This window comes from Pan troglodytes, chromosome 21 (assembly GCF_028858775.2).
Source record: "Pan troglodytes isolate AG18354 chromosome 21, NHGRI_mPanTro3-v2.0_pri, whole genome shotgun sequence".
Lineage (NCBI taxonomy): Eukaryota > Metazoa > Chordata > Mammalia > Primates > Hominidae > Pan > Pan troglodytes.
The window spans coordinates 9,718,465-9,744,088 of record NC_072419.2 but is presented as its reverse complement, the minus strand read 5'-3'; the positions used below and the strand labels follow the sequence as shown (position 1 = coordinate 9,744,088).

Below are 25,624 nucleotides of genomic sequence, written 5' to 3'. Positions count from 1 at the left end.
CATTTCATTTTTATCTCTATACTCCAGTGCCTAGCACAGGGCTTGCAAATGTTCCATGAATGTGCAATAATATCCCATCTAAAATTAAATATGAGCAAAATAAATTCAGTAGTACAGTACATTTAAAGAACAATATGCTACAACCAAATAGAATCTCTCCTGGGAATAAAAAGGATGGTTTAAAATTAGAAAAAAGTGTTAATGTATCCCATTAGTCTGTCAGATAAGATAAATAATAAAAGACAATATATAGAGAAAAATCAGAATTCAGAGCATATTCCTGACTTTCAAAAAATATGAAAATTAGAATGCTTTATTAACATAAAGATGATATTTCAATCTAACAATCAACATTATGTTCAAAGAGGCATTTTCTTTTTTTTTTTTTTGAGATGGAGTCTCACTCCGTTGCCCAGGCTGGAATGCAGTGGCATGATCTCAGCTCACTGCAACCTCGCTTCCTAGGTTCAAGCGATTCTTCTGCTTCAGCCTCCCAAGTAACTGGGGCTACAGGCTCGCGCCACCATGCCTGGATAATTTTTGTATTTTCATAGAGATAGGGTTTCACCATATTGCCCAGGCTGGTCTCGAACTCCTGACCTTATGATCTGCCCGCCTCGGCCTCCCAAAGTGCTGGGATTACAGGTGTGAGCCACTGCGCCTGGCCCAAAGAGGCATTTTCTAATGGGCACAAACGAGGATGGCAACTGTCTTACTGTTTTGTGTAATTCCGGAAGTTCTGGCTAATGCAGTAAATGAGAGACAGAAATAAGAGTTACCATTTTGAGAAAGGAATTCTCATTATCGAGATAATAGGATTGTAAAAAAAAAACAAAAACAAAAAACTGAAAATGTGTTAAAATCAATAAGAGTTCAATAAGACAGCTGAACATATAGTAAAGATACCAAAGTGAAAAGCTTTCCTATATAGGAATGACCAGTTAGAAAAATTAACGGGTTAAGAAGAACCTTTCATAAATAGCAACCTTAACTAGAAACATGTAGGACCCCTTGAGTAAAAAAGTGAAAATTGTACTAAAGGAAAAAATAATGACAAAAATCTACTTAAGATTTTGATCTTAAGGTAGTAGTAAAAAGTTGCAAACAAGTTGGGTTTGGTGACCCATACCTGTAGTTCCAGGACTTGGGGCACTCAGGCAGGAGGATTGCTTGAGCTCACGAATTTGAGGCTGTGGTGCACTGTGATGGCACCTGTGAATAGCCACTACACTCCAGCCTGGGCAACATAGTGAGACCTTGTCTTTAAAAAAAAAAAAAAAAGGCATAAACAACCTAAATGTCTCCCAAAAGGAGAATTATTTATGCCCCCCCACCCTCTTTGTTTGTTTGTTTGTTTATTTATTTATTTTTGGAGACAGGGTCTCACTCTGTCACCCAGTCTGGATGGAGTACAGTGGTGTGATCATAGCTCACTGTAGCCTCAAACTCCTGGGGTCAAGCCATACTCCTGAGTAGCTGGGACTACGGACACATGCCACCATGCCCAGCTAATATTTTTTTAATTTTTTGTAGAGATGGCATCTCACTTTGTTGCCCAGGCTGGTCTCAAATTTCTGGCCTCAAGCAATCCTCCTGCCTTGGTCTCCCAGAGTACTGGGATCACAGGCGTGAGCGCCTATGCCCAGCATATTTATACCCCACTTTGTTCCAAAATTATTTTAAGCTACCTTACATATTATGCTCTATTATATAAAAATAAATAATTCAGGTAGGGAGAAATTTGAGGGATGGGCCACAGATTTTATTCGGAGCTTTCTAACAGCCAGAGTCAAGAAGGAATGTGATCCATATTCATACCATAAAATATTGAATTTCTTGCGATAAACAACTCTTCTAGTACTGAGACCAAAGAGAAAATTTTCTTATGGGTCTCCAAGAGAGGATACCATATAGAACAGACAATGATCATTTTGTCCACTAAACAAAACAGTAACTGACTTTAAAGAGCTGTTTCTTATTGAAGTTCCTTGTCACACAGTGCCAATGAGTAGCTTGGTGAAGAGTATTTGCAGGGGGTGGTGAGGGTGGTGATGGTTGTGGCTGGGATGAACATGAGGTTAGGCCGGTGCACTGGTCTGAGGGTCAGCTCAATGGAGTGGTATATTTTAGAGATTAAAATTATGGTTATCACCTGATATGTCCTGCTACTCTGGTGTCCTATGAATCGTCACAAGTCGGCCACTGAATTTTTATCAATGTGTTACATTTATTTTTGCAACTGGTGAGGATCAAAACTGCTAAGAAATCTGTCAGATAGTGGTGTGGGATAAGATCTGCAGCAGCCACGAGGAGTGCCAGACAAGAGGCAAGAGAAGCTACTTGGACCAGCACCAAGGAGCATGTAACGGGGCTGGACTGAACACTCTTCTGTAAATGTTCCCTCAACTTATATTTTGATGAGTGCTGTGGAGAGCAGGTAGTCTGTGTCTGGTCAGGGTAACGTCCATATGCTTTTGTAGTTGACTGGGGTAGTTGACAGCCCCTGAGGCGGGTGGAGAAGCCTCATGAGCTGAGATGCTTGAACAGAAGGCTGACTCGCTTCCACACAGAGGTGGGAAGAAGTAGCTAAGGGTATACCAAGATTTTCCTTAATTTCAGGTCTGATCTAACACATATTGGAAAGGGCAGTCAAGGTTTCCACATTTCTATATCATAGAGCATAATAACCACATTTAAGTCTAGAAGAACTCTTATTTTATTTTACTTTATTTTTTGAGACAGGGTCTCACTGTCACTCAGGCTGGAGTACAATAGCATAGTCATAGCTCACTGTAACCTTGCACTCCTGGCTTCAAGTGATCCTCTTGCCTCCGCCTCCCAAGTAGCTGGGACTAGAGGTGTGTGCTACCACACCTAACTAATCTTTTTATTTTTTTGTAGAGACGGGGTCTTGCTGTGTTGCCCGGGCTGATCTCGAACTCCTGGGCTCAAGTGATCCTCTCACCTTAACCTCCTAAACTGTTCGGATTATAGGTGTGAGCCACTCCGCCCGGCTTTGTTTTTTCTTGGCTTTCTGTCAGGGCCAAGAGGGGAAGAGGAAACTGCCTGGGGCAGTGAAAAGAAAACCCTCTCAAGTCCCAGGGCCCCCTAACCTCAGCCATCTGCCTGGGGCCAGCACCGTTCTGCATATGTCTGTCTCTAGTGTCATCAGCTATGTCAGTAGCATATTGTCTGCTTTCCTTTGGCATCCTAGACTTGCTTTTCCAAGGAGGAATGTTTTATTTCATTGGCTTGGCTATATATTTATTTTAATGGTTCTATATTCAATTAAAGTGAATGGCTTAATTTTACATTTAAAACAAACCAACAGGAAGCTACTATGCTAGTTGGGCAGGGAAGCTGGGGGAAATGCTGCTCTAAATGAGTTCTGGTGTCCTGGCCAAAAAGAGGTAACTATAGGGCTTCTGAGGATATTTGTAGACACAATGCATCAGATACTTCATTTGTTTTTACTTATTGTGGAGAACACGAAAGGTATCAGAAGCCTGGAGACATTGTTAATATAATCTTTCAGAAAAGGAATTGTAGAAACTTTAGTCCATGTGGATGCCAGGCCAGATTCTAAAATTCTCTGGCAAAGCAAAGGTGTATGTGCCTCAAAGTGGGAAGCACTAGGAGTTTCAACACAGGCTCACAAAGAACAGGAGGCTTTAGGCCAGGGGCTCTCTACCCCATGAGATTCACGTTTCTTCTATCATGATGAACTTAAAGCCAAATAGTATAACCTACTTATGTACACACCCTAATGTGTGTAGGTCCACACACACATACACACCCTCCCCCCACCAACACACAGAATGCCCTAACAGTACTTTAAAGGAAAAAATTTTAGGTATGATAATAAAATTTATTCTCGTGTATAAATGTTTGGGTGTGACCATACTAGAAGGCATAAAGAAGTATTCAGAAGCTTTTACCATCACGCAGGAGCGCATGTGGAATGCAGACTGCTACAAATGCAGACTGACCGAGGTGGAGAGCTTTGCTCTCGGTGATGTGATTTTCAGAAATGGTGGGCATCTCTTGGTAAAGGTCTGAACAAAACAATATATGACCTTCCTCTGGCTTACATGGAAGTTCCCCTCCTAGAAAATTTAGCATATATGAAAACCATGTTTAAAAATACTTTGTGTTTATATGTAAAACTGAGTTAGGGGCTAAGCTGAGATAATAGACATTTACAAGGCCCATGACAGATCTTCACTGTGCAGCAACTATCCACTCAGATGTTGCAGGACGCTTAGTATGCCTGGCTCCTGCAAGTGGCTCCTACTGATTATGACAACAAAAGGGGCCCAGAGGGTGACCCTATCCCTGTCGGGCTAACAATTTTTCACGGCCACGACTGTCAGGGAGAAAAGCATAAATGGCTGGCTGGCCTCACCAAGGAGTTGAGTTCCACTGGAGAGGTCTGCCACTGCGAGGGGTGTTTTCAGTGGCTTCCATCCTTCTCCACAGAGTTACCAGAAGCCATTGGAATTGGCCATTAAAATGACTACTTGCATTAGATGTCCTTTTTTTTTTTTTTTTTTTTTTTTGAGACGGAGTTTTGCTCTTGTCGCCCAGGCTGGAGTGCAGTAGTGCAATCTCGGCTCACTGCAACCTCCACCTCCCGGGTTCAAGTGATTCTCCTGCCTTGGCCTCCCGAGTAGCTGGGATTACAGGTGCCTGCCACCATGCCCAACTGCTTTTTGTATTTTTAGTAGAGATGGAGTTTCACCATGTTGGCCAGGCTGCTCTTGAACTCCTGACCTCAGGTGATCTGCCTGCCTCTGTCTCCCAAAGTGCTGGGATTACAGGTATGAGCCACCGTGCCGGGCCTAGATGTCATTTTAAGGTGCTTTCCAACCCTAATATTTTCTTTCTTTCTTTTCCTTCCTTTCTTCCCTCCCTCCCTCTCTCTCTTCCCTCCTTCTCTGTCTTCTCTCTCTCCTTCCCTTCCTCCTTCACTCCCTCCCTCCCTCTCTTTCTCTGTCTTTTTCTTTCTTTCTGTCCCTGCCCAACTTCCTTCCTTCTGTCCTTCCTTTCTTTTTTTTTCTTTTTCTTTTCTTTTTTTTTTTTTTAGTATTTATTGATCATTCTTGGGTGTTTCTCGGAGAGGGGGATGTGGCAGGGTCATAGGATAATAGTGGAGAGAAGGTCAGCAGATAAACACGTGAACAAAGGTCTTTGGTTTTCCTAGGCAGAGGTCCCTGCGGCCTTCCGCAGTGTTTGTGTCCCTGGGTACTTGAGATTAGGGAGTGGTGATGACTCTTAACAAGCATGCTGCCTTCAAGCATCTGTTTAACAAAGCACATCTTGCACCGCCCTTAATCCATTTAACCCTGAGTGGACACAGCACATGATTCAGAGAGCACGGGGTTGGGGGTAAGGTTATAGATTAACAGCATCCCAAGGCAGAAGAATTTTTCTTAGTACAGAACAAAATGGAGTCTCCTATGTCTACTTTCTACACAGACACAGTAACAATCTGATCTCTCTCTCTCTTTTCCCCACATTTCCCTTTTCTTTTCGACAAAACCGCCATTGTCATCATGGCCCGTTCTTGATGTTCGCTGTCTCTTCGGAGCTATTGGGTACACCTGCAGAAAGACTGTCACTTCACACTTGGAAGATTGCACAGCGGCCAGGCAGAGGCGCTCCTCACTTCCCAGACGGGGTGGCGGCCGGGCAGAGGCGCTCCTCACATCCCAAACGGGGCAGCCGGGCAGAGGCGCTCCTCACTTCCCAGATGGGGTGGCGGCTGGGCAGAGCCGCTCCTCACCTCCCAGATGGGGTGGCCAGCAAGAGGTGCTCCTCACCTCCCAGATGGGGCGGCCGGGCAGAGGCGCTCCTCACCTCCCAGATGATGGGCGGCCAGGCAGAGGCACTCCTCACTTCCCAGACGGGGCGGCTGCCGGGCAGAGGCGCTCCTCACTTCTCAGACGGGGTGGCCGGGCAGAGGCACTCCTCAGTTCCCAGACGGGGCGGCTGGGCAGAGGCGCTCCTCACCTCCCAGACGATGGGCAGCCGGGCAGAGGCGCTCCTCACCTCCCAGACGGGGCGGCCGGGCAGTGGCACTCCTCACTTCTCAGATGATGGGCGGCCGGGCAGAGGCGCTCCTCACTTCTCAGATGGGGTGGCCGGGCAGAAGCGCTCCTCACTTCCCAGACGGGGCGGCCGGGCAGAGGCGCTCCTCACTTCCCAGATGGGGCGGCCAGGCAGTGGCACTCCTCACTTCTCAGATGATGGGCGGCCGGGCAGAGGTGCTCCTCACTTCTCAGACGGGGCAGCTGGGCAGAGGCGCTCCTCACTTCCCAGACGGGGCGGCCGGGCAGCGGCGCTCCTCGCTTCCCAGCTGATGGGTGGCCAGGAAGAGGCACTCCTCACCTCCCAGACGGGGCAGCTGGGCAGAGGTGCTCCTCACTTCTCAGATGATGGGCGGCCGGGCAGAGGCGCTCCTCACTTCTCAGACGGGGTGGCTGGGCAGCGGCGCTCCTCGCTTCCCAGAGGATGGGTGGCGGGGCAGAGGCGCTCCTCACCTCCCAGACGGGGCGGCTGGGCAGAGGCGCTCCTCACATCCCAGACGGGGCAGCCGGGCAGAGGCGCTCCTCACCTCCCAGACAGGGCGGCCGGGCAGAGACACTCCTCACATCCCAGACGATGGGCAGCCGGGCAGAGGCGCTCCTCACCTCCCAGACGGGGCGGCCGGGCAGTGGCACTCCTCACTTCTCAGATGATGGGCGGCCGGGCAGAGGCGCTCCTCACTTCTCAGATGGGGTGGCCGGGCAGAAGCGCTCCTCACTTCCCAGACGGGGCGGCCGGGCAGAGGCGCTCCTCACTTCCCAGATGGGGCGGCCGGGCAGTGGCACTCCTCACTTCTCAGATGATGGGCGGCCGGGCAGAGGTGCTCCTCACTTCTCAGACGGGGCAGCTGGGCAGAGGTGCTCCTCACTTCCCAGACGGGGCGGCCGGGCAGCGGCGCTCCTCGCTTCCCAGATGATGGGTGGCCAGGAAGAGGCACTCCTCACCTCCCAGACGGGGCAGCCGGGCAGAGGTGCTCCTCACTTCTCAGATGATGGGCGGCCGGGCAGAGGCGCTCCTCACTTCTCAGACGGGGCGGCCGGGCAGCGGCGCTCCTCGCTTCCCAGAGGATGGGTGGCCGGGCAGAGGCGCTCCTCACCTCCCAGACGGGGCGGCTGGGCAGAGGCGCTCCTCACATCCCAGACGGGGCAGCCGGGCAGAGGCGCTCCTCACCTCCCAGACAGGGCGGCCGGGCAGAGACACTCCTCACATCCCAGACAGGGTGGCGGCCGGGCAGAGGCACTCCTCACCTCCCAGATGGGGTGGCGGCCAGGCAGAGGCGCTCCTCACCTCCCAGACAGGGCGGCCGGGCAGAGACTTCCCAGACGGGGCGGCCGGGCAGGGGCGCTCCTCACCTCCCAGACAGGGCGGCCGGGCAGAGACACTCCTCACATCCCAGACAGGGTGGCGGCCGGGCAGAGGCGCTCCTCACCTCCCAGATGGGGTGGCGGCCGGGCAGAGGCGCTCCTCACCTCCCAGACAGGGCAGCCGGGCAGAGGCGCTCCTCACTTCCCAGACAGGGCGGCCGGGCAGAGGTGCTCCTCACATCCCAGATGGGGCAGCTGGGCAGAGGCTCTCCTCACATCCCAGACAATGGGTGGCCAGGCAGAGAGGCTTCTCACTTCCTAGATGGGGTGGCGGCCGGGCAGAGGCTGTAATCTTAGCACTTTGGGAGGTCAAGGCATGCGGCTGGGAGGTGGAGGTTGTAGCGAGCCAAGATCACGCCACTGCACTCCAGCCTGGGCAACATTGAGCATTGAGTGAGTGAGACTCCGTCTGCAATCCCAGCACCTCGGGAGGCCAAGGCGGGCAGATCACTCAAGGCAGGCACTCGGCAGGCTGAGGCAGGAGAATCATGGGAGCCCGAGGCAGGGAGGTTGCAGCGAGCTGAGATCACGGCAGTACAGTCCAGCCTCGGCAACAGAGGGAGACCGAAGAAAGGGGAGAGGGGAGAGGGGACAGGCTTTTCTTTTTTCCTTTGAGACAGGGTCTCACTCTGTCACCTAGGCTGGAATGCAGTGGTGTGATCATAGCTCACTGCAGCCTTGAACTCCTGAGCTCAAGTGATCCACCTCAGCCTCCCAAATAGTTGTGACTACAGGTGCATATCAGACATAGCAAGATCCCTACAACGTTTTGTTGTAGAGATGGGGTCTCTACAACAAGACCAGCTATGTTTCCCAGGCTGGTCTTGAACTTCTGGGCTCAAGCAGTCCTACCACCTCAGCCTCCCAAATTGTTGGGATTACAGGCATGAGCCACCACACCTGGCCTCTAATAAATTTTCTATGTCTCAATAATGATGTTTTTGACTCGTTTTCATTTTAATAAGAAAACATAATTGCATTGACAAGTATTAAATGACAAGGATGCTTCCCACCACTATAATTATTTTTTGTGACCCTTTCCATTCCGAACACTCTGTCCTTTCTCTGAGCTCAGCTACTTTTGCCACTCCCTTCCTGTGGCAACCCCCAGCACAGCTGATGGGCCTTGCCTCCATTGGGTCTTTGGAACAGCTGTTGGCCAGAGAACTGGCAGTCTTTGCCAACCTGTTGAGCCTGCCATAGAAGTCTTCTCTATAATTTTTCAGTGACTAATTTTTCCCCAACATCATGTATAGGATATAAGGAAAGTCAGTGTGGACCGTGAGAGTGTGTGTGTTCAAGTTTTTGTTGCCATCCTGTTTGATTCTCTTAAGAATCAACTTCTGAAAGTTTAGAATTGAATTTTACATTTTCTAATACATAGTTTTATTTCTTATTTAAGGCTGCTTCTGATGCTTGGAAGATATCCTCTCAGCCACAAAGATGGTAATAAATCTTTGCCTCCCACAGTTCAGACCAAGAATTCACTGCAACAAGGTAAACAAAACAAATATATACACATAAATATATGCTATGTTTGTCATGTGTTTCATCATTTCCTGCCTTGTGTGTGTGGATTTGATTCAGGCTTACTGCACTTTTGCTCTTGTTACTTTAGATTCCATCAGATGGTATTTAGGTAAGCATGGGGCAGGCTCACCTCTAGAATGACACAGCGCCATGATGAGGTGAGCTGTGACTCATTTTGTGCAGGGTCCTCTTCACTGTGCTCTTTGTTCTTTGATGATCAATCTCCAGTCTCGTCAAAGTCATAGCAAAGGTAGAAATACTTTCTCTCCCCTGCACTTCTCTCCCCAGATACTGTTTTGAAGGGAGTTTTGGTTGGATTGGGCAGGATTTTGTTGCTTGCTTTTTTTTTTTGGCAGGGAAAAGGGATATGGGGTCTTGCTATGTTGCCCAGGCCTATCTAACTCCTGGGCTAATGGGATCCTCCTGCCTCAGCCTCCTGAGTAGCTGGGACTACAGGTGTATACCAACATGCCCAGCTCAGTTGCTCATATTTTTAAGGTTGGGCAATACTTGGGGGCCCCGATCTGGGACAATTGCCCTTGGCCTTTGATCTGATCTTGGGTGCCCTGATCTGGGACAACTCAGTTTAATAGAGGAAATTTTAAAACGAGGAACCTCAGGCTTAAGAGTTTTCTTACAAGTGACAAGTTGTCTTCATTTGGATCATTGTATCTTGTGTTTTTTATTAAATCTAGATATCAGCTGATGGTTACGAAGTAGAAAATCTCATCTCTGAAGATCTCACAAAGAGAAGTCATGGTTTCAGGACAGAGTATTTCATTAAGCCACCAGTCTATGTGACAGTTTCATTTCCCTTTAATGTGGAAATCTGTAGGATCAACATAGACCTCACAGCTGGGGGAGGTCAGAACGTCACTGGCCTGGAAATGTACACATCTGCCTCATCTAGCAGAGTGTCTTGGAATACGCCCCAGTGCCGGACCCTGGGCCCAGCTGAGCCATCTGTCCCAGACAAGGAGGCGTTCACCTTGGTAGGCAAAGTCTTACTGAAAAACCAGAGCCAAGTGGTGTTTAGCCACAGGGGCTTCAAGGCCAGGCCCCCTTTTGGCGCGATGGAAGCCACACTCCCCTCCCCTGCTGTTGTGGCCCAGGAACTCTGGAATAAAGGGGCTCTTTCCCTTAGCCACGTGGCCCACTTAAGGATCTGTATCACCCATGTGACAGGCGGCGGTATCCCTTGTATCAAGCGGTTGGAAGTGTGGGGTCAGCCGGCCAAGACCTGCTCCCAGGAAGTGATAGACAGCATCCTGCTGGTCACCTCAGAGAACCTGCCTCAGGATGTGGCTCTGCAGGCCCCAGCCTTGCCCATGGAAAGTGACTGTGACCCTGGGGACCAGCCTGAGAGCCAGCAGGCCCCCTCCAGCCTGCAGAAGCTGGCCGAGATCATTCAGGATGTGCCTGAGGAGTTCCTGGATCCCATCACTCTGGAGATCATGCCTTGTCCCATGCTGCTGCCCTCAGGCAAGGTCATCGACCAGAGCACACTGGAGAAGTGTAACCGCAGTGAAGCCACATGGGGCCGAGTGCCCAGTGACCCTTTCACGGGGGTAGCTTTTACTCCACACTCTCAGCCCCTGCCTCACCCCTCCCTCAAGGCCCGGATTGACCATTTCCTGCTCCAGCACTCCATCCCTGGCTGCCACCTGCTTGGGAGAGCACAGACGGCATTGGCAGTGATCCCTTCTTCCATTGTTCTGCCCTCTCAGAAAAGGAAGATAGAGCAGGCTGAACATGTCCCAGACAGTAACTTTGGTATAAATGCTTCCTGTTTTTCTGCCACAAGCCCTTTGGTCTTACCCGCTACCTCAGAGCACACTGCTAAGAAAATGAAAGCCACCAATGAGCCCAGCCTGACACATATGGACTGCTCGACAGGTAATTCAGCATCCTGTGTCCGCAGCCAGGCTCATCCATCTCCTTCCCAGGAGCTCTCAGCTCTGCTGCCCTTTGCTTTGTGCTTGGCCAGCTTACATTCCCAAGGCTGTGCCTGTGCTGCCTCCTTCCCATTTCCCATCCTGGGGCCCCTCAGCTTTGTCTTCAGACCAGGGACAACCTGGAGCCTTGGAGGGGTTCCGTGTGTTCTCGTCTGTTCTCATCTGTTCCGAGGCTTCAGTCTGCGTGTGTCGCTCCTCTGTTGGTGATGGTCCCATGGGCACTGTTGCCTTCCTTGGGGTCCCTTTATGTGCCCTGGCCTGGTCAACACTTTTTCCTGGCTTGAAGCCTCTGGTCAGAGCTGCTGGGAGGAAAGATACCAGTCCCTCAAAGCAGAGAATCTCTTCTGGCGCCTTCCTTGTGTTACTCATGTGTCAGTGGGCTCCTCTGGGTGTTGTTTCTAACCGTCACAGAGGTACAAGGATACATTGCATGGAGGTTCTCTGTGCGCCCCCCTCACCATGTGGCATGAGGACACAGAAAAGGAAAAAGGACTAGGTTTGTGGGCCTTCCTTTCAGGAGAGGGTTACTGAAGAGAAAAGCCACACTGAAGAGGGTGCACTCAGTAAATGTGTGGACAAATTGCAACATTCTCTTTGTGTTTTTTTCTGTTTTTCTTCTTTATTGCATTTGGCAGGATCCACCAGGTAAAATTGCAACATTCTTTTTTTTTTTTTTTTTTGAGATGGAGTCTCGCTCTGTAGCCCAGGCTGGAGTGCAGTGGCATGATCTCGGCTCACTGCAAGCTCCGCCTTCCAGGTTCACACCATTCTCCTGCCTCAGCCTCCCGAGTAGCTGGGATTAGGCGCCCGCCACCACGCCTGGCTAAGTTTTTGTATTTTTAGTAAAGATGGGGTTCCACCTTGTTAGCTAGGATGGTCTCGATCTCCTGACCTTGTGATCCACCCACCTTGGCCTCCCAAAGTGCCGGGATTACAGATGTGAGCCACTGCACTCGACTTCTGTTTTTTTTTTTTTTTTTTTTTGAGATGGAGTCTCGCTCTGTCACCAGGCTGGAGTGCAGTGGCGTGATATTGGCTCACTGCAACCTCCGCCTCCCAGGTTCAAGTGATTCTCCTGCCTCAGCCTCTGGAGTAGCTGGGATTACAGATGCGCACCACCACGCCCAGCTAATTTTTGTATTTTTAGTAGAGAAGGGGTTTCACCAAGGCCCGGGATGGTCTCAACCTGTTAACCTCGTGATCCGCCTGCCTCGGCTTCCTAAAGTGCTGGGATCTGCAAGCCACTGTGCCTGGCCTGCAACATTCTTGAGTATGAGATTTAAGGATCCTGGCTTCCTGCCTCTTCCCTGGGGCATTGCCAGTGATTTCTAGGGCCGGTGATGCTGCTCTCTCCTGAGGTGAGCAGCCCTGGTTCACTGGGTGACCTCCGCAGCTGAATGTGTTCAGTGTGAATACCTCAGGGCAAGCTGGATGTTGGATCTTAGGCTGAGATAGATGTTTTTTTGTTGTTGTTGAGATGGAGTCTCACTCTGTTACCCAGGCTGGAGTGCAATGGCACAATCTCGTCTCACTGCAGCCTCCGCCTCGCAGCTTCAAGCAATTCTCCTGCCTCAGCCTCCCAAGTAGCTGGGATTACAGGCATGTACCACCACACCGGCTAATTTTTTGTATTTTTAGTAAAGACAGGGTTTCACCATGTTGGCCAGGTTGGTCTCGAACTCCTGACCTCAGGTGATTCGCCCACCTCAGCCTCCCAGAGTGCTAGGATTACAGGCATAAGCCACCGCGCCTGGCCTGAGATAGATGTTTTTATCATGTTAAAGAAGTATTGGTTATCTATTGCTAGGTAACAAATTACCCCAAAACTTACTGGCTTACAGCAACAAACATTCATTGTCTCATAACTTCTGTGGATCACAAATCCCAGCGTAACTTGGCTGGATTCTCTGCTTCAGGGTCTCCCAAGGCTGCCATCAAACTGGTGGCTGAGGCTGTGGTCATCTCAGGGATCCACTGGGGAAGCATTTACTTCTAGTCTCACCCACGTCATTGTTGCAAGATTCAGCTCGTTGATGCATTGTTGGACTGAGGCCTCACTTGCTGGTTGGCTGTTGGCCCAAGGCTGCCCTCGGTTCCTTGCCTTGTGGGCCTCTCCATAGGGCAGTGTACTGTGTGGCAGCTGTGCGTTCCAGAGAGAGTGCACAGATGAGGGAAATCCATCTTTTAGAATGTAATCTTGAAAGTCACACTCCTCACTTCTATTGTATTCTTATTTTTCCCAAGGTATTTGTTAATTGCTTATTTATAATATTAAGAGAAATGATTTCTTAGCCTCCATCTTCATATTTCTTAGTTCGAGAACACAGATCAGTGACAAACTTCTGTGTAATTCAACCTAAATAATTCCTTCCTTCCATCCTTTTTTTTTGAGATGGAGTCTCACTGTGTCACTCAGGGTAGAGTGCAGTGGTGTGATCTCGGCTCACTTCAATCTCTGCCTCCCGGGTTCAAGCAATTCTCATGCCTCAGCCTCTGGAATAGCTGGGACTATAGGTGCGTGCCAACACGCCTGGCTGATTTTTTTTCTTTTTTTTTGAGACGGAGTCTCGCTCTGTCGCCCAGGCTGGAGTGCAGTGGCGCGATCTCGGCTCACTGCCAGCTCCGCCTCCCTGGTTCACGCCATTCTCCTGCCTCAGCCTCCTGAGTAGCTGGGACTACAGGCGCCCGCCAGCACACCTGGCTAATTTTTAAAATACTTTTAGTAGAGACGGGGTTTCACCGTGTTAGCCAGGATGGTCTTGATCTCCTGACCTCATGATCCACCCACCTCGGCCTCCCAAAGTGCTGGGATTACAGGCGTGAGCCACCGCACCTGGCTGATTTTTGTATTTTTATGAGGCAGAGTCTCACTCTGTCACCCAGGCTGGAGTGCAATAGCACAATCTTGGCTCACTGCAACCTCTGCCTCCTGGCCTAAGCAATTCTCCTGCCTCAGCCTCCAGAGTAGTTGGGATTACAGGTGCCCACAACCGTGCCCAGCTAATTTTTGTATTTTTAGTATAGACTGGGTTTTGTCATGTTGGCCAAGCTGATCTTGAACTCCTGACCTCAGGTTATCTACCTGCCTCAGCCTCCCAAAGTGCTGGGATTACAGGCAGGAGCAATAGTGCCCGGCCTGTTAATGGTTTCTTTTTGTTTTGTTTTTTTGGAAACAGTCTCCCTCTGTCGCCCAGGCTGGAGTGCAGCAGTGACGCAATCTCTGCTCACTGCGACCTCTGCTGCTGGGATTTAAGTGATTCTCCTGCCTCGGTAGCTAAGACTACAGGTGCACAGCACCATAGTGGCTAATTTTTTTTATTTTTATTTTTATTTTTTGAGACAGAGTCTCATTCTGTCGCCCAGGCTGGAGTGCAGTGTCGCAATCTCTGCTCACTGCAACCTCCGCCTCCCGGATTCAAGTGATTTTCCTGCCTCAGCCTCCTGATTAGCTGAGATTACAGGCGCTCGCCACCATGCCCGGCTAATTTTTGTATTTGTAGTAGAGATGGGGTTTTGCCATGTTGGCCAGGCTGGTCTTGAACTCCTGACCTCAGGTGATCTGCCTGCCTCAGCCTCCCAAAGTGCTGGGATTACAAGTGTGAGCCACCACGCCCAGCCCTGTTATTTATTTATTTATCTATATAGTGACGGAGTCTCGCTCTGTCGCCCAGGCTGGAGTGCACTTGTGCAATCTCGGCTCACTGCAACCTCTGCCTCCTGGATTCTAGCAATTCTCCTGCTTCTGCCTCCTGAGTAGCTGGGACTACAGGCACATGCCGCCACACCCAGCTAATTTTTCGTATTTTATTGGAGACGGTGTTTCACCATGTTGCCCAGGCTGGTCACAAACTCCTGAGCTCAGGCAATCCACCCGCCTTGGCCTCCCAAAACTCTGGGATTACAGGCATGAGCTACAGCGCCTGGCCTCTGTTAATAGATTTTCATGGTTCTGTTTGCTAGTGTTAGGATTTTTGTATTCATTAGTGAGGTTGGACTGTAGTGCGTGTGTGTGTGTGTGCCATCTTTGGTCAGGTGTCATTGATGATTTTTTTGTTCCATAGAAAGAATTTAGAATTTTTTCTTTTCTGTGCTGTGGAACAATTGAATAGTATTGGAATACCCACTCTGCCTGTCTAGTAGAAGTCCTTGTGATTGTCAGTGCTTGGTGCTTGTGGAGGGTAGCTCTTTGACACGTTTCCTTTTTTTTTTTTTTTTTTTTTTTTTGAGATGGAGTCTCGCTCTGTCACCCAGGCTGGAGTGCAGTAGTGTGATTATGGCTCACTGCAACCTCTGCCTCCTGAGTTCAAGCGAATCTCCTGCCTCAGCTTCCCGAGTAGCTGGGATTACAGGCACGCACTACTACGCCTGGCTAATTTTTGTATTTTCAGTAGAGACAGGATTTTGCCATGTTGACCAGGCTGGTCTTGAACTCCTGACTTCAGGCGATCTGCCTGTCTCAGCCTCCCAAAGTGCTGGGATTACAGGTGTGAGCCACTGTGCCTGGCCTGGCAACCTTTTCTTTTTCCTTATGGAAATTATTCTGTTTAGGTTGATCATTCTTTTAGTTTCCTATGTTCTTCTAAAAGACTATGCAAATACTATGCTTAACGTTTATTTCTGTGCCTTTGGTTTTAAGAGTAAATTCTAGTTAACATGACCTTCAGAAACTCCTGGAAACATCTGAGGCGCAGTGGGGTGGAACAAGGAAAAAGGTCCTTAGACTTCAGCGTCAGTTTGTGGAGGTCTCAGTCCTGTTGGCCTTGACAGACTTGGTGACTCAGGACCACGCTGACTAGGGCTCCTTCAAGGCCCTAAGCTGATGTCCTGTGTCCTGCAAACAGTGGACAAAAGTTTCCATTCTCCTCTTTGAGACAGCATTGCAAATTTTTCTGCCACGCAGGTCCCTGGGGCCTTTCTTGGGCAGCTGTCCCCCTACCCCTTTGGCCTTCACCCTCATTCCATGGCTTGGCTTTCTGTTGATCCTACACTAAAGGTCCCCTAAATTGTGGCGTGGTCAACGTGGGGTCTTAGTTCTATTCGGTAAAAACTGCTTAGTTTTACTTAACAGGAGAGAGAGGACATGAACACCTAGAAAATGCAGATGAACCCCCCTGGGGGGTGGTGGGGTCTCCAGAAGGGTGGAGTTAGGGAAAGAGAAGACTAAGGCCGCTGGGGAGGGAATGGGGGGCAGGGAGCAGCAGTCCAAAGCTGGCGTTTGCTTGCCTCAGTTATTTTCTTGGCCAGCAAGGAGGCCTTTAGAAAGGAGGCCAGGCGCTGTGGCTCACGCCTGTAATCCCAGCACTTTGGGAGGCCGAGGCAGGCGGATCACGAGGTCAGGAGATCTCCTAGCCAACATGGTGAAACCTCGTCTCTACTAAAATACAAAAAATTAGCCAGGCGTGGTGGCGCACACCTGTAGTCCCAGCTACTTGGGAGGCTGAGACAGGAGAATCGCTTGAATCCAGGAGGCGAAGGTTGCAGTGAGCTGAGATCGCACCCCTGCATTCCTTCTCAGCCTGGGCGACAGACCAAGGCTCCATCTCAAAAAAAAAAAAAAAAAAAAAAAAAGGAGCGTGCAGTTCTGCAGTTGAGCCACGAGGTGGCTCATGTCTGCCCAGCAGTTTCTCCAGGAGGAGAAAAGCCTGAAGCCGGTGGGATGGGCAGGAACTGCCGGTGTTCCTAGGGCTTTACCTCCCGGTGTTCTGTCATGGTCCGCCAGTAGACATTAGGATGGAGTTTCATTACATTGATGTGTGAGATTGGAGGTGCCGTTTTTACAGCCCTCGAAGGACTTGGGGCTGTTCTCTTTTGCGGAGCCTGTCTCTGGATGTTGTGCTGTGCGCATCTCTCGACAGGTCCACTGTCCCACGAGCAGAAGCTGTCACAAAGCTTGGAAATTGCCTTGGCATCCACCCTTGGCTCTATGCCCTCCTTCACGGCACGGCTGACCAGGGGACAGCTCCAGCACCTTGGCACAAGAGGGAGCAACACTTCCTGGAGGCCTGGCACCGGCTCGGGTAACATGGGCCCCGCCATCTCCTTGGAGCCTTGGAATGGGTGGTCTGTTTTCTGTCTCTGGATGCTGGGCCGAGTCCCTGGGGGCTCTGTGACCTGCCTGGCCAGCCTCCCCGTCAGTTCCAACACCCACCCTGGGAGAGAACCTGTTCTCTTGCCTTTTCCAGGGGTAGTTGAGGGGCTGCCTATGAACTTAAACTCCTCACAAGAAAGGCTTTCTTTAGTCAATCCTTAGTAATTCTGTGGATGTAGGGCTTGGCCACCCTCTGATGTGTTTCCTTGTGAGATCTAATGTTAATTATCTTCTCCTGAGGATTTTTGTTTCTCTTTTTTTTGTTGTTGTTATTTGTTTATTTATTTGAGACTGCATCTCGCTCTGTTGCCCAGGCTGGAGTGCAGTGGCACAGTCTCAGCTCACTGCAACCTCCGCCTCCTGGATTCAAGCCATTCTCCTGCCTCAGCCTCCTGAGTAGCTGGGATTACAGGCGCCCGCCACCATGCCCGGCTAATTTTTTGTATTTTTAGTAGAGACGGGGTTTCACCATGTTGTCCAGCCTGGTCTCGAACTCCCGACCTCGTGATCCGCCCGCCTCGGCCTCGCAAAGCGCTGAGATTACAGGAGTGAGCCACCGCGCCTGGCCTTTTTTGTTATTTTTTCTCATCTAGCCAGTCTGCAGTCTGACATCCGGGGCACTTTATGTAAATGTGAAGAGAGGTTTGGTTGGGTTTGTCGTCCTCATCCCTTCAGATTAACACTTCCGTCAGTGTCTTAGAAAGAGCAGTGGCAGCTTATGGGCCAATTTTGCCTAAAATGAACCTTGACCCCCATTGTATGCCAGAATCTATTAGGATACAAAGCAAGAGAAACTGATTGCAACGGGAGGCATTTTTTACGAGATGGAGCTCCTGCTGTGCGAAACGCCTTCTCTCTTGGCTTTTAGGCTGTTTTGCTTCTTTTCTCCTATCTTCGGTGGTCCCTCTTCAGTTTCCATTGCCAATTGCCTTCTCTACCAGCTCTGGCCCTGGACTCTCTAATCTCAATATTCTCTGTTACCCAAGTGAGAACCCACATCTCCGGCAACTGTCCATGTTCCCCTGTAGCTCCTGCTTCTCCTTGGAACTCATCCTGCCGCCCTGACAGCACTCAACATCCTCTCTCTTTTTTTTTTTTTTTAAGATGGAGTCTTGCCCCTGTTGCCCTGGCTGGAGTGCGATGGTGCGATTTCAGCTCACTGCAACTTCTGCCTCCTGGGTTCAAGTGATTCTCCTGCCTCAGCCTCCCAAGTAGCTGGGATTACAGGCACCTGCCACCACGCCCAGCTAATTTTTGTATTTTTAGTAGAGATGGGGTTTCACCATGTTGGCCAGGCTGGTTTTGAACTCCTGACCTCAGGTGATCCATCTGCCTCGGCCTCCCAAAGTGCTGGGAATACAGGCGTGAGCCATCATGGCCGGGCTCAGCATCCTCTCTGAAGGAAACATTCAGACTCTGTACTGCTCGCATCTGCCCTCCAGAGCTTTTCCCCCTCACTGCCCCCATCATCCCACCTGGGTAAGGGCAGCATCTTCTGTCTTGTGGTGAGGCTTCTAACACAGAAGTCATTCTCGAGTTCCTTCAGTGTCCCCATCCTGACATTCTGTTCATTATCAGGTCCTGTCCATCCTCCCCCAAGGTGACCTCAGGTTAGTCCCCTGCTCTCCTTCTGTGGCCCCTCCCCTGGCTGCAGCTCCCACTGCCTCACCCCCAGACTCCTGCAGTAGCCCCTGCTGGTATCCCCCCATCCTCACCTTACTGTGGCTCATCATCCTCATAGCAGTTGGATCTTTTTATCCTGTCAGCCCATCACCATGCTCCACTTCTTCAGATCCTACCATGGCATCCCCTGAACTTAGGATAAAACCTCAACTCCCACTCCCTCTGAGGTCCTGCCTGCTGGAGCCCCCATGTCTCCTCCTCTGCAGTCTTATCTGAAGCCCACTCTCACTGTGTCTTTTTTTTTTTTTGAGACAGAGTCTTGCTCTGTTTCGCTCTGTTGCCGGGTCTAGAGTACAATGGCGCAATCTCGGCTCACTGCAACCTCCACTTCCTGGGTTCAAGCAATCTTCCTGTCTCAGCCCCCACTGGTAGCTGGGATTACAGGCAAATGCCACCAAGCCCAGCTAATTTTTTTTTTTTTTTTTTTTTTTGTATATTTAGTAGAGACAGCGTTTTGCCATGTTGGCCAGGCTGGTCTCGAACTCCTGACCTCAGGTGATCTACCTGCCTCAGCTTCCCAAAGTGCTGGGATTACAGGTGTGAGCCACTGCACCCAGCTTCACTGTGTCTTTTTCTTTTCTTTTCTTTTTGAGATGGAGTCTCGCTCTGTCGCCCAGGCTGGAGTGCAGTGGCACAATCCTGGCTCACTGCAACCTCTTTCTCCCTGGTTCAAGCAATTCTCCTGTCTCAGCCTTCTGAGTAGCTGGGACTACAGGCGCCTGCCACCACGCCCGGCTAATTTTTGTATTTTTAGTAGAGACGGGGTTTCCCTATGTTGGTCAGGCTGGTCTCGAACTCCTGACCTCAGGTGATCCACCCACCTCGGCCTCCCAAAGTGCTGGGATTACACTGGGATTACAGGTGTGAGCCACCGTGCCCAACCACTGTGTCTTTTTCTTTAACGGATAGTCTGTTCTTTGTGCTTGCTCTCCTTTCATTCTGTGTGGCTGGTGCCTTTTTATTCTCACAGCTCTTCCTACAGGAGGCCATGTTAGCCCACCCTTTTCAAAGCAAGCCCTCTTTTTTATCCTCTCTGTCACCTCAGTTTGCAGTTATATACTTGGGTTTCCATCCTGCCCAGGGCACAATAATTGTCTTTTCCTTGATGATTTTTTTTTTTTTTCCTGTCACTGAAACTGCCCCTGGGGCTCTGGGCCTCTGAGATCTTTTAATGGGACTTCTGGTCAGTGCTGGGGGCAATTGGGGCCCTTGCATGCTTCTGTGGTGTTGTGCCAGGTGTGCTTTTTAAAACTGATGGAAAATAAATTCTCATCATGCACTGTGGGTCAGGCAGATCTCTGAAGCCTCTGGCAGAGCCTGCATGAAAGGGGCACCACTGAAAAGCAGTCAGTGGCTCTTTCCTCCTGCTTCCTCCCCTCCCTTCTTTCCCCCCTCCCTCCCCACCTTCATTCCTCCCTCCTTCCCTTCCCTGTAGAGGTTCAACTTTCCACTCACTGGGGAATTTTTGGCTTGTGTGCACAGGAGAGGCACCCGGTACTTTTATGTTGCTTAATGTTTGGCCCAAAGAAAACACCCGCAGCCAGGCCACTCTTTCCTGGCTACAGTTCTCAGGGATGCGGAGGCAGGAACACTTCAGTTCCTGCTCCCCGTGTAGGGCACCCCTGCCCTCCCTTCTTTGGTGCCTGGTGCCCGAGTGTAGATGGCAGGTCCATTCATCACATGTGGATGCAGCACTTGCCCTGTGAGGTGATGTGCCAGGTCCTGAGGCCGGATGAGAAACATGGACATAGTCCTGACCCTCAGGGCCTGCAAAGCCTGGGGAGGAAGTAGGCATCCTACCTTGGAGGCTGAGAAGGGCTAGTGGGCTCTGAAAGCACAGGAAAGGGGCAATCCGGGGTGGCTTCATGGAATGGGTGTGGTCTAAGCCAGGTCTCCAGATAAGGGCATTCTAGGCAGAGGGAACAGCAAGCACAAAGTGAGGAGGCCAGCAGCGCAGAGTGTGCAAAGAAGTGATTGGAAGCTGCTGGACTCTAAAAGTTGAGACTGGTGTGAAGAGAGGTGAGGAGGCTGGGTGGGCCGTGCAGGGAGTCTTGACTGTCCCAAAAGTTGGGAAGCTCCTAAGAGGTAGAAAGCAGAGTTATGGGGTGGTCAAGTTACATAGGTGGGTCATTGGAGGCAGCTTTGAGGACAGATTGAGAAGACAAGCCTGGAGCAGGTGAATAGTTAGGAAGAGATGTGTCGAGCGGCCTGGATTATGGTGATGAAATGGACAGAGAGAAGGGGGGTTAAGAAACAATTCTGAAGCAAATTGGTTTGAGGTTCCTTTGGGGTCCTCCAGAGAGTAGTGGCTAGGAATGGAGACATGGACCGCAAGGAGGACAGGCAAGCCCATCCCCTGTCACTCTCCAGAGGGGCCATGAGGGAAGGAAGAGCCGTGGGTGCAGCCTGGTGGGGCATGGCCAGAGCTGCTCACTGTGACCCTCATTCAAGGATGCCCTGAAGGAGTTGCGGAAGAAGGGAGAGCCTGCCGAGAGGGCCAGGGCAGCACAGGAGGGGGACTGAGGAGTCAGGAGCAGGGCTGCCAGTAGCAGTGAGGGGGCTGCAGGCTGCAGGGCTGAAGGGAGCAGGAGCTAGTCCCCAGTGGCAGATGCGCTGCAGGCCTCAGCCTTGTCTCTGCTGACCTCCCTTCTCACACTTCCCCAACCTTGGTACACTGGACCATGTGCTGCTTTTCCTTTTTTTTTTTTTTTTTTTTTCTTTTTTGTAGAGACAGTATCTCACTATGTTGCCCAGGCTGGTCTCGAACTCCTGGCTTCAAGTGATCCTCCTGCCTCAACCTCCCAAAATGCTGGGATTACAGGCTTAAGCCACCCCACTGGCCTGCCTTTTCCTTCTCTTGTCGCCTCTCACATTTCTTGCAGTTTATCTTGTCAGAGTGAGCTGTGCCTTGCTCCAGCCTTGGCCACCTATCGCGGGGGAAAGTAAACCTTGCTGGGAGACCAGGAGGAAGGGCCCAGTCCTGCCTGCTGCCCTCAGAAGCCAGCTCTTCTCAAGCATGCGTAGAGGCACTGACATTTGGTCAAAGATGATAGAGAAGAGGCCTCCCGGGTTCCCAGGCTCCCTCTCCCCCTTCCACTCCCCTACCTGATCAGACTGGGATGGACTCGGGAGGGATGAAGCCAGATGCTGCAGCAGCATGGTGGGAAGGCTCTGCCCCTCAGAGCAGCCTGGACCATGGAGCAGCTTTCCTAACCCTGGCCTGTTTTCCTTCCTGATATACCAGAGCAGCCTGGGAGCATCCCGGGCCCCGAATGTGCCTCCTGCAAAAGAGTATTTTCTCCCTACTTCAAAAAGGAGCCAGTGTACCAGCTGCCCTGCGGCCACCTCCTGTGCCGACCCTGCCTGGGTGAGAAGCAACGCTCCCTGCCCATGACGTGCACAGCCTGCCAGCGGCCAGTTGCTAGCCAAGACGTGCTGCGGGTCCACTTCTGAGTGACTGGCCTCCACTGGAGGAGACCCATTGCTGGGAAGAGCTGAGGGGGAACAGGAGCAGGGCCACAGCACCCCTGAGGTCTGGCCAGGCCCCAGGCACAGAGCTGCCTGCTCCCTCCCGGGGCTCTTCTTCATCACCTCACGGTATAGCACATTGCTTCTGCGCTGGTGGCAATAGGGCAACAAAGCCATAGGCCAGAGGGCGGGGGGATGTCCCTGCCTCACCCCCTGCCTGAGCCCAGGACCTGCTGGAGCCAGCCCCACCCTAGGCAGGAAGACCCCTGCTGAGGGCCCCCCGTGCAGTCCGCATACCCCCCTGTCCAGCAGGGCACTGTGGGTGGCTCACCCTAGATTGTGGCCCAGATCTCAGGAGTCTCTGCCTTCAGGGTCATCCAAAAGTGGACCTTGGGAGCAGTGGGGGTGTCTGTGGAGTGCATGACTCAGCCCCCCGACTCGCAGCCTTAATAAAGCGATGGTTGACGTCTGCTGTGGGTTTCCTCCTGGTGGAGTGCCTGTCTGTGTCACACACTCCTGTCACCCACCTGCACCCACACAAGTGGAGCTCACAGGGTAGCTGTGTGCAGTCACTGCAGCTTGCCAGGCTGTCATTCCTGTCGACGACCTGAAAGGACACAAACTGGAATTTTCAGGTCTGTCCCCTGCATGGGGACTCAGAACCCAGGTTTGCAGGTGGGCATACGTGGTGGGAGGGTGGAGGGCTCCCTCTGGCCAGTGCCAGCTGTGCTCAGCTGGCTTCTGAAACTGCTCCCTGAGGGGGAGCACAGCGTTTCCTCATGCAGCCGGTTTCAGGAAAAATACTTGTTTATAGGCTGCATCCTTTTTTCAGCCCAACATTTAGCTTTATGGAGTGCCAAGGGAAAATATATCCATATCCCTACAACTTGGTACTCTATCAGATTCCAGCCACTAGAAGAACCTCAGTGAGAGAACACACCCGCCTTTCCCTGTTCCCTTCTAAGCACGTTTGGGAAGGAACAGCCTAAAGATGCTTTGTAAAGCTGTATTTTACCCTTGAGCTTAGCCGCGGGTCCCTGAGAACAGGCACATTCCTTTAGGCCGTCCAGAGCTCTAGTCCACACCCAATACTTTAGAGATCTGGGTTTGGGGTTAGTTGCTTTTTTTTTTTTTTTTTTTTAATTGAGACAGGGTTGGTCTCTGTTGCCCAAGCTTGAGGGTAGTGGTGCAATCATAACTCATTGCAGCCTCGAACTCCTGGGCTTAAGGGATCCTTCCACCTCAGCCTCCCAGGTAGCAGGAACTATAGGCATGTGCCACCATGCCCAGCTAATTTTTTTATTTTTTGTAGAGACAAGGTCTTGCTATGTTGTCCAGACTGGTCTCAAACTCCTGGGCTCAAGCGATCCTCCCAAAGTGCTTGGATTGCAGGCATGAGCCACTTCGCCTAGCCAAGCCTGCATTTTTTTGAGTTCCTACATCATTTGTCCACAAAGATGGCTTCAGAGAGGTGGTCACATGCTTTGCTCTGCTTCCTCTTGGCACTGACCTTGATGCAGCCTTCACATGAGATTTGAGGGTCCGCATGGATGGCCTGTGCCGCCCTCGCTGGCGAGGCTCCTGTGTGCCCCTGGCTTTCTGGGTCTGTGCCTCTCCAGAATCTTGTCTTACCCTCCGGTGTGCTTGTGTTCTTAGAAAAGCCCCAGCATGGCCGGGCATGGTGGCTCATGCCTATTATCCCAGCACTTTGGGAGGCCAAGGTGGGTGGATCACTTGAGGTCAAGAGTTCGAGACCAGCCTGGCCAACATGGCAAAACCCCATCTCTACTAAAAATACAAAAATTAGCTGGGCATGGTGGTGTGTGCCTGTAATGCCAGCTACTCAGGAGGCTGAGGCATGAGAATCGCTTGAACCGGGGAGGCAGAGGTTGCAGTGAGCCGAGATCGCACCACTGTACTCCAGCCTGGGCAACGGAGTGAGACTCCCTCTCAAAAAAAGAAAAAAGCCCCAGCATGTAGCAAAAGCATTTCTTGGTGAGTGTGGGGGCTGGTGATTCCCACTTTCACCCTGTCATGGTCTCAGGGAACAGCCTGCTTCCCACCAGCAGCTTGACACCCACAGTGTGCTCTGGCTGCCGGGAGCCCATCTCTCGGAGAAACCCTGTCCACCCAACTCCGAGAGCCCTAGCGTGCAGTCAGCGTCAGCACGGCGCTCCCAGATGAGGGCCGGACTGCCTCCCCTTAAGCAGCTGTGTTGGAGGTACTGCCCAGACCGCTGCAGGTCCCTGGGGATCTGCATTTCTAACAGGCTCCTGCCCCCAAGACTGCTCTGGTGGAAAATCCAGCCTGGGAGCCCTTGGAGTGGCAGGCCCTGTCCTGGGTACAGGTGGAGCCACGCCCAGGAGTTGCGTGTGTTTTTCTTAATTGAAAGACTTCCCCCAAAAGGAAGTGGTCTTTTCACTACCCTTGCCAGAAACATGCCAGGCACCACGGGGCTCTGTTTCTGTCCCCTAGAAAATGGGAATAAAATTTCTTTTGCTGTCACCTGGCTCCGAAGGCAGTTTATTTCTCACTAGAGCCTGGACCCAGGCACAGAATAGCTGTAAACACGCAGAGTTTAAGTCCACGGACAGAGAAGACTCAGGACCTCAGAGCCTTGCTGTGGCCCTGCTGCCCTCCAGAGATCTTCCACCCCCTCCATGACCACAGGGTCTGCGGGCACATGTCTCTTCCCCTTCCTGTGACATTGACTCGGCCCTCTGAACGCAGGTCAGGGCCATGGTACCCCTGCGGTTTGGTGGGGGCAAAGGGGCCCAGGCAGCACCATTCTCCAAATCTCTCCTCCCAAGGTGCAAAGGTCTACCCTGTGGCTCTGCCTTTGGCCATTCTCTGTCCTCACTCGCAGAGGCTTGGCTCTCCAGTCGCCCTTCCAGCCCCTGAGTAGGTGGAAGAGAGGTTGGCATCAGAAAAGAAGTAGATGAACCAAATGGCCAGGAAGAAGAACAGCTGCTCACAGTGTTCCATCTCCCTGCAGCTGGGCTGTGAGGCCCCAGAGCACCTGGGGTGTGGGGCTTAGTAGCTTCTCCCAGCCCCACACCTGCCCGGCTTCCCCCGTAGCTCTCCAGCTTGAGGCCTCCCAGCGGCTGGGCACTTTTCCATTCCCCAGGAGATGGGCCTTCTGACGCTCGGTGGCTGTAAGTAGGTCTGCAGACAAAGAGTCCTGCCCTGGAGGAAACCACTTTGCCTGCCCGGCCTCCTGCCTGTGGTATTGTGACATTGTGAGGCTGGGCTGGCTGCCATTGTGATGGCCACTGGGGTGGGAAGCTGCTTCAGGCTGATTTCTCCCCCAGGGCTCCTGTGGGCCTTCGTTGAGCAGGTCCTGGCTTCAGAGCTGGCCCCCCCGGCCAGGCCTGCTGTCACCTCGCCTGGCTGCTTAGCGTGTTTGCCAGTGCAGGCTCTTTCCTTCCAGTCCTGGATTGGAAGGGGCA

The 25,624-nt window shown here is 51.5% G+C and overlaps 1 protein-coding gene across 2 annotated transcripts in view; it reads left to right on the top strand.

Annotated features, from left to right (window-relative positions):
- Window positions 1-22,656, top strand: part of UBOX5 (U-box domain containing 5) — a 50,874-nt gene extending 28,218 nt beyond the window's left edge. Inside the window, exons 2-5 of one of the 2 annotated variants that reach the window (XM_001160362.6) lie at window positions 8,854-8,948; window positions 9,677-10,877; window positions 16,792-16,953; window positions 21,952-22,656. In XM_001160362.6, coding sequence (XP_001160362.1) covers window positions 8,895-8,948; window positions 9,677-10,877; window positions 16,792-16,953; window positions 21,952-22,160 — 1,626 coding nt within the window. In that variant the 5' untranslated portion in view covers window positions 8,854-8,894 and the 3' untranslated portion in view covers window positions 22,161-22,656. The remainder of the gene's footprint in view (window positions 1-8,853; window positions 8,949-9,676; window positions 10,878-16,791; window positions 16,954-21,951) is intronic. The other variant, XM_001160315.6, reaches the window with a different exon arrangement.
- Window positions 22,657-25,624: the final 2,968 nt, after the last annotated feature.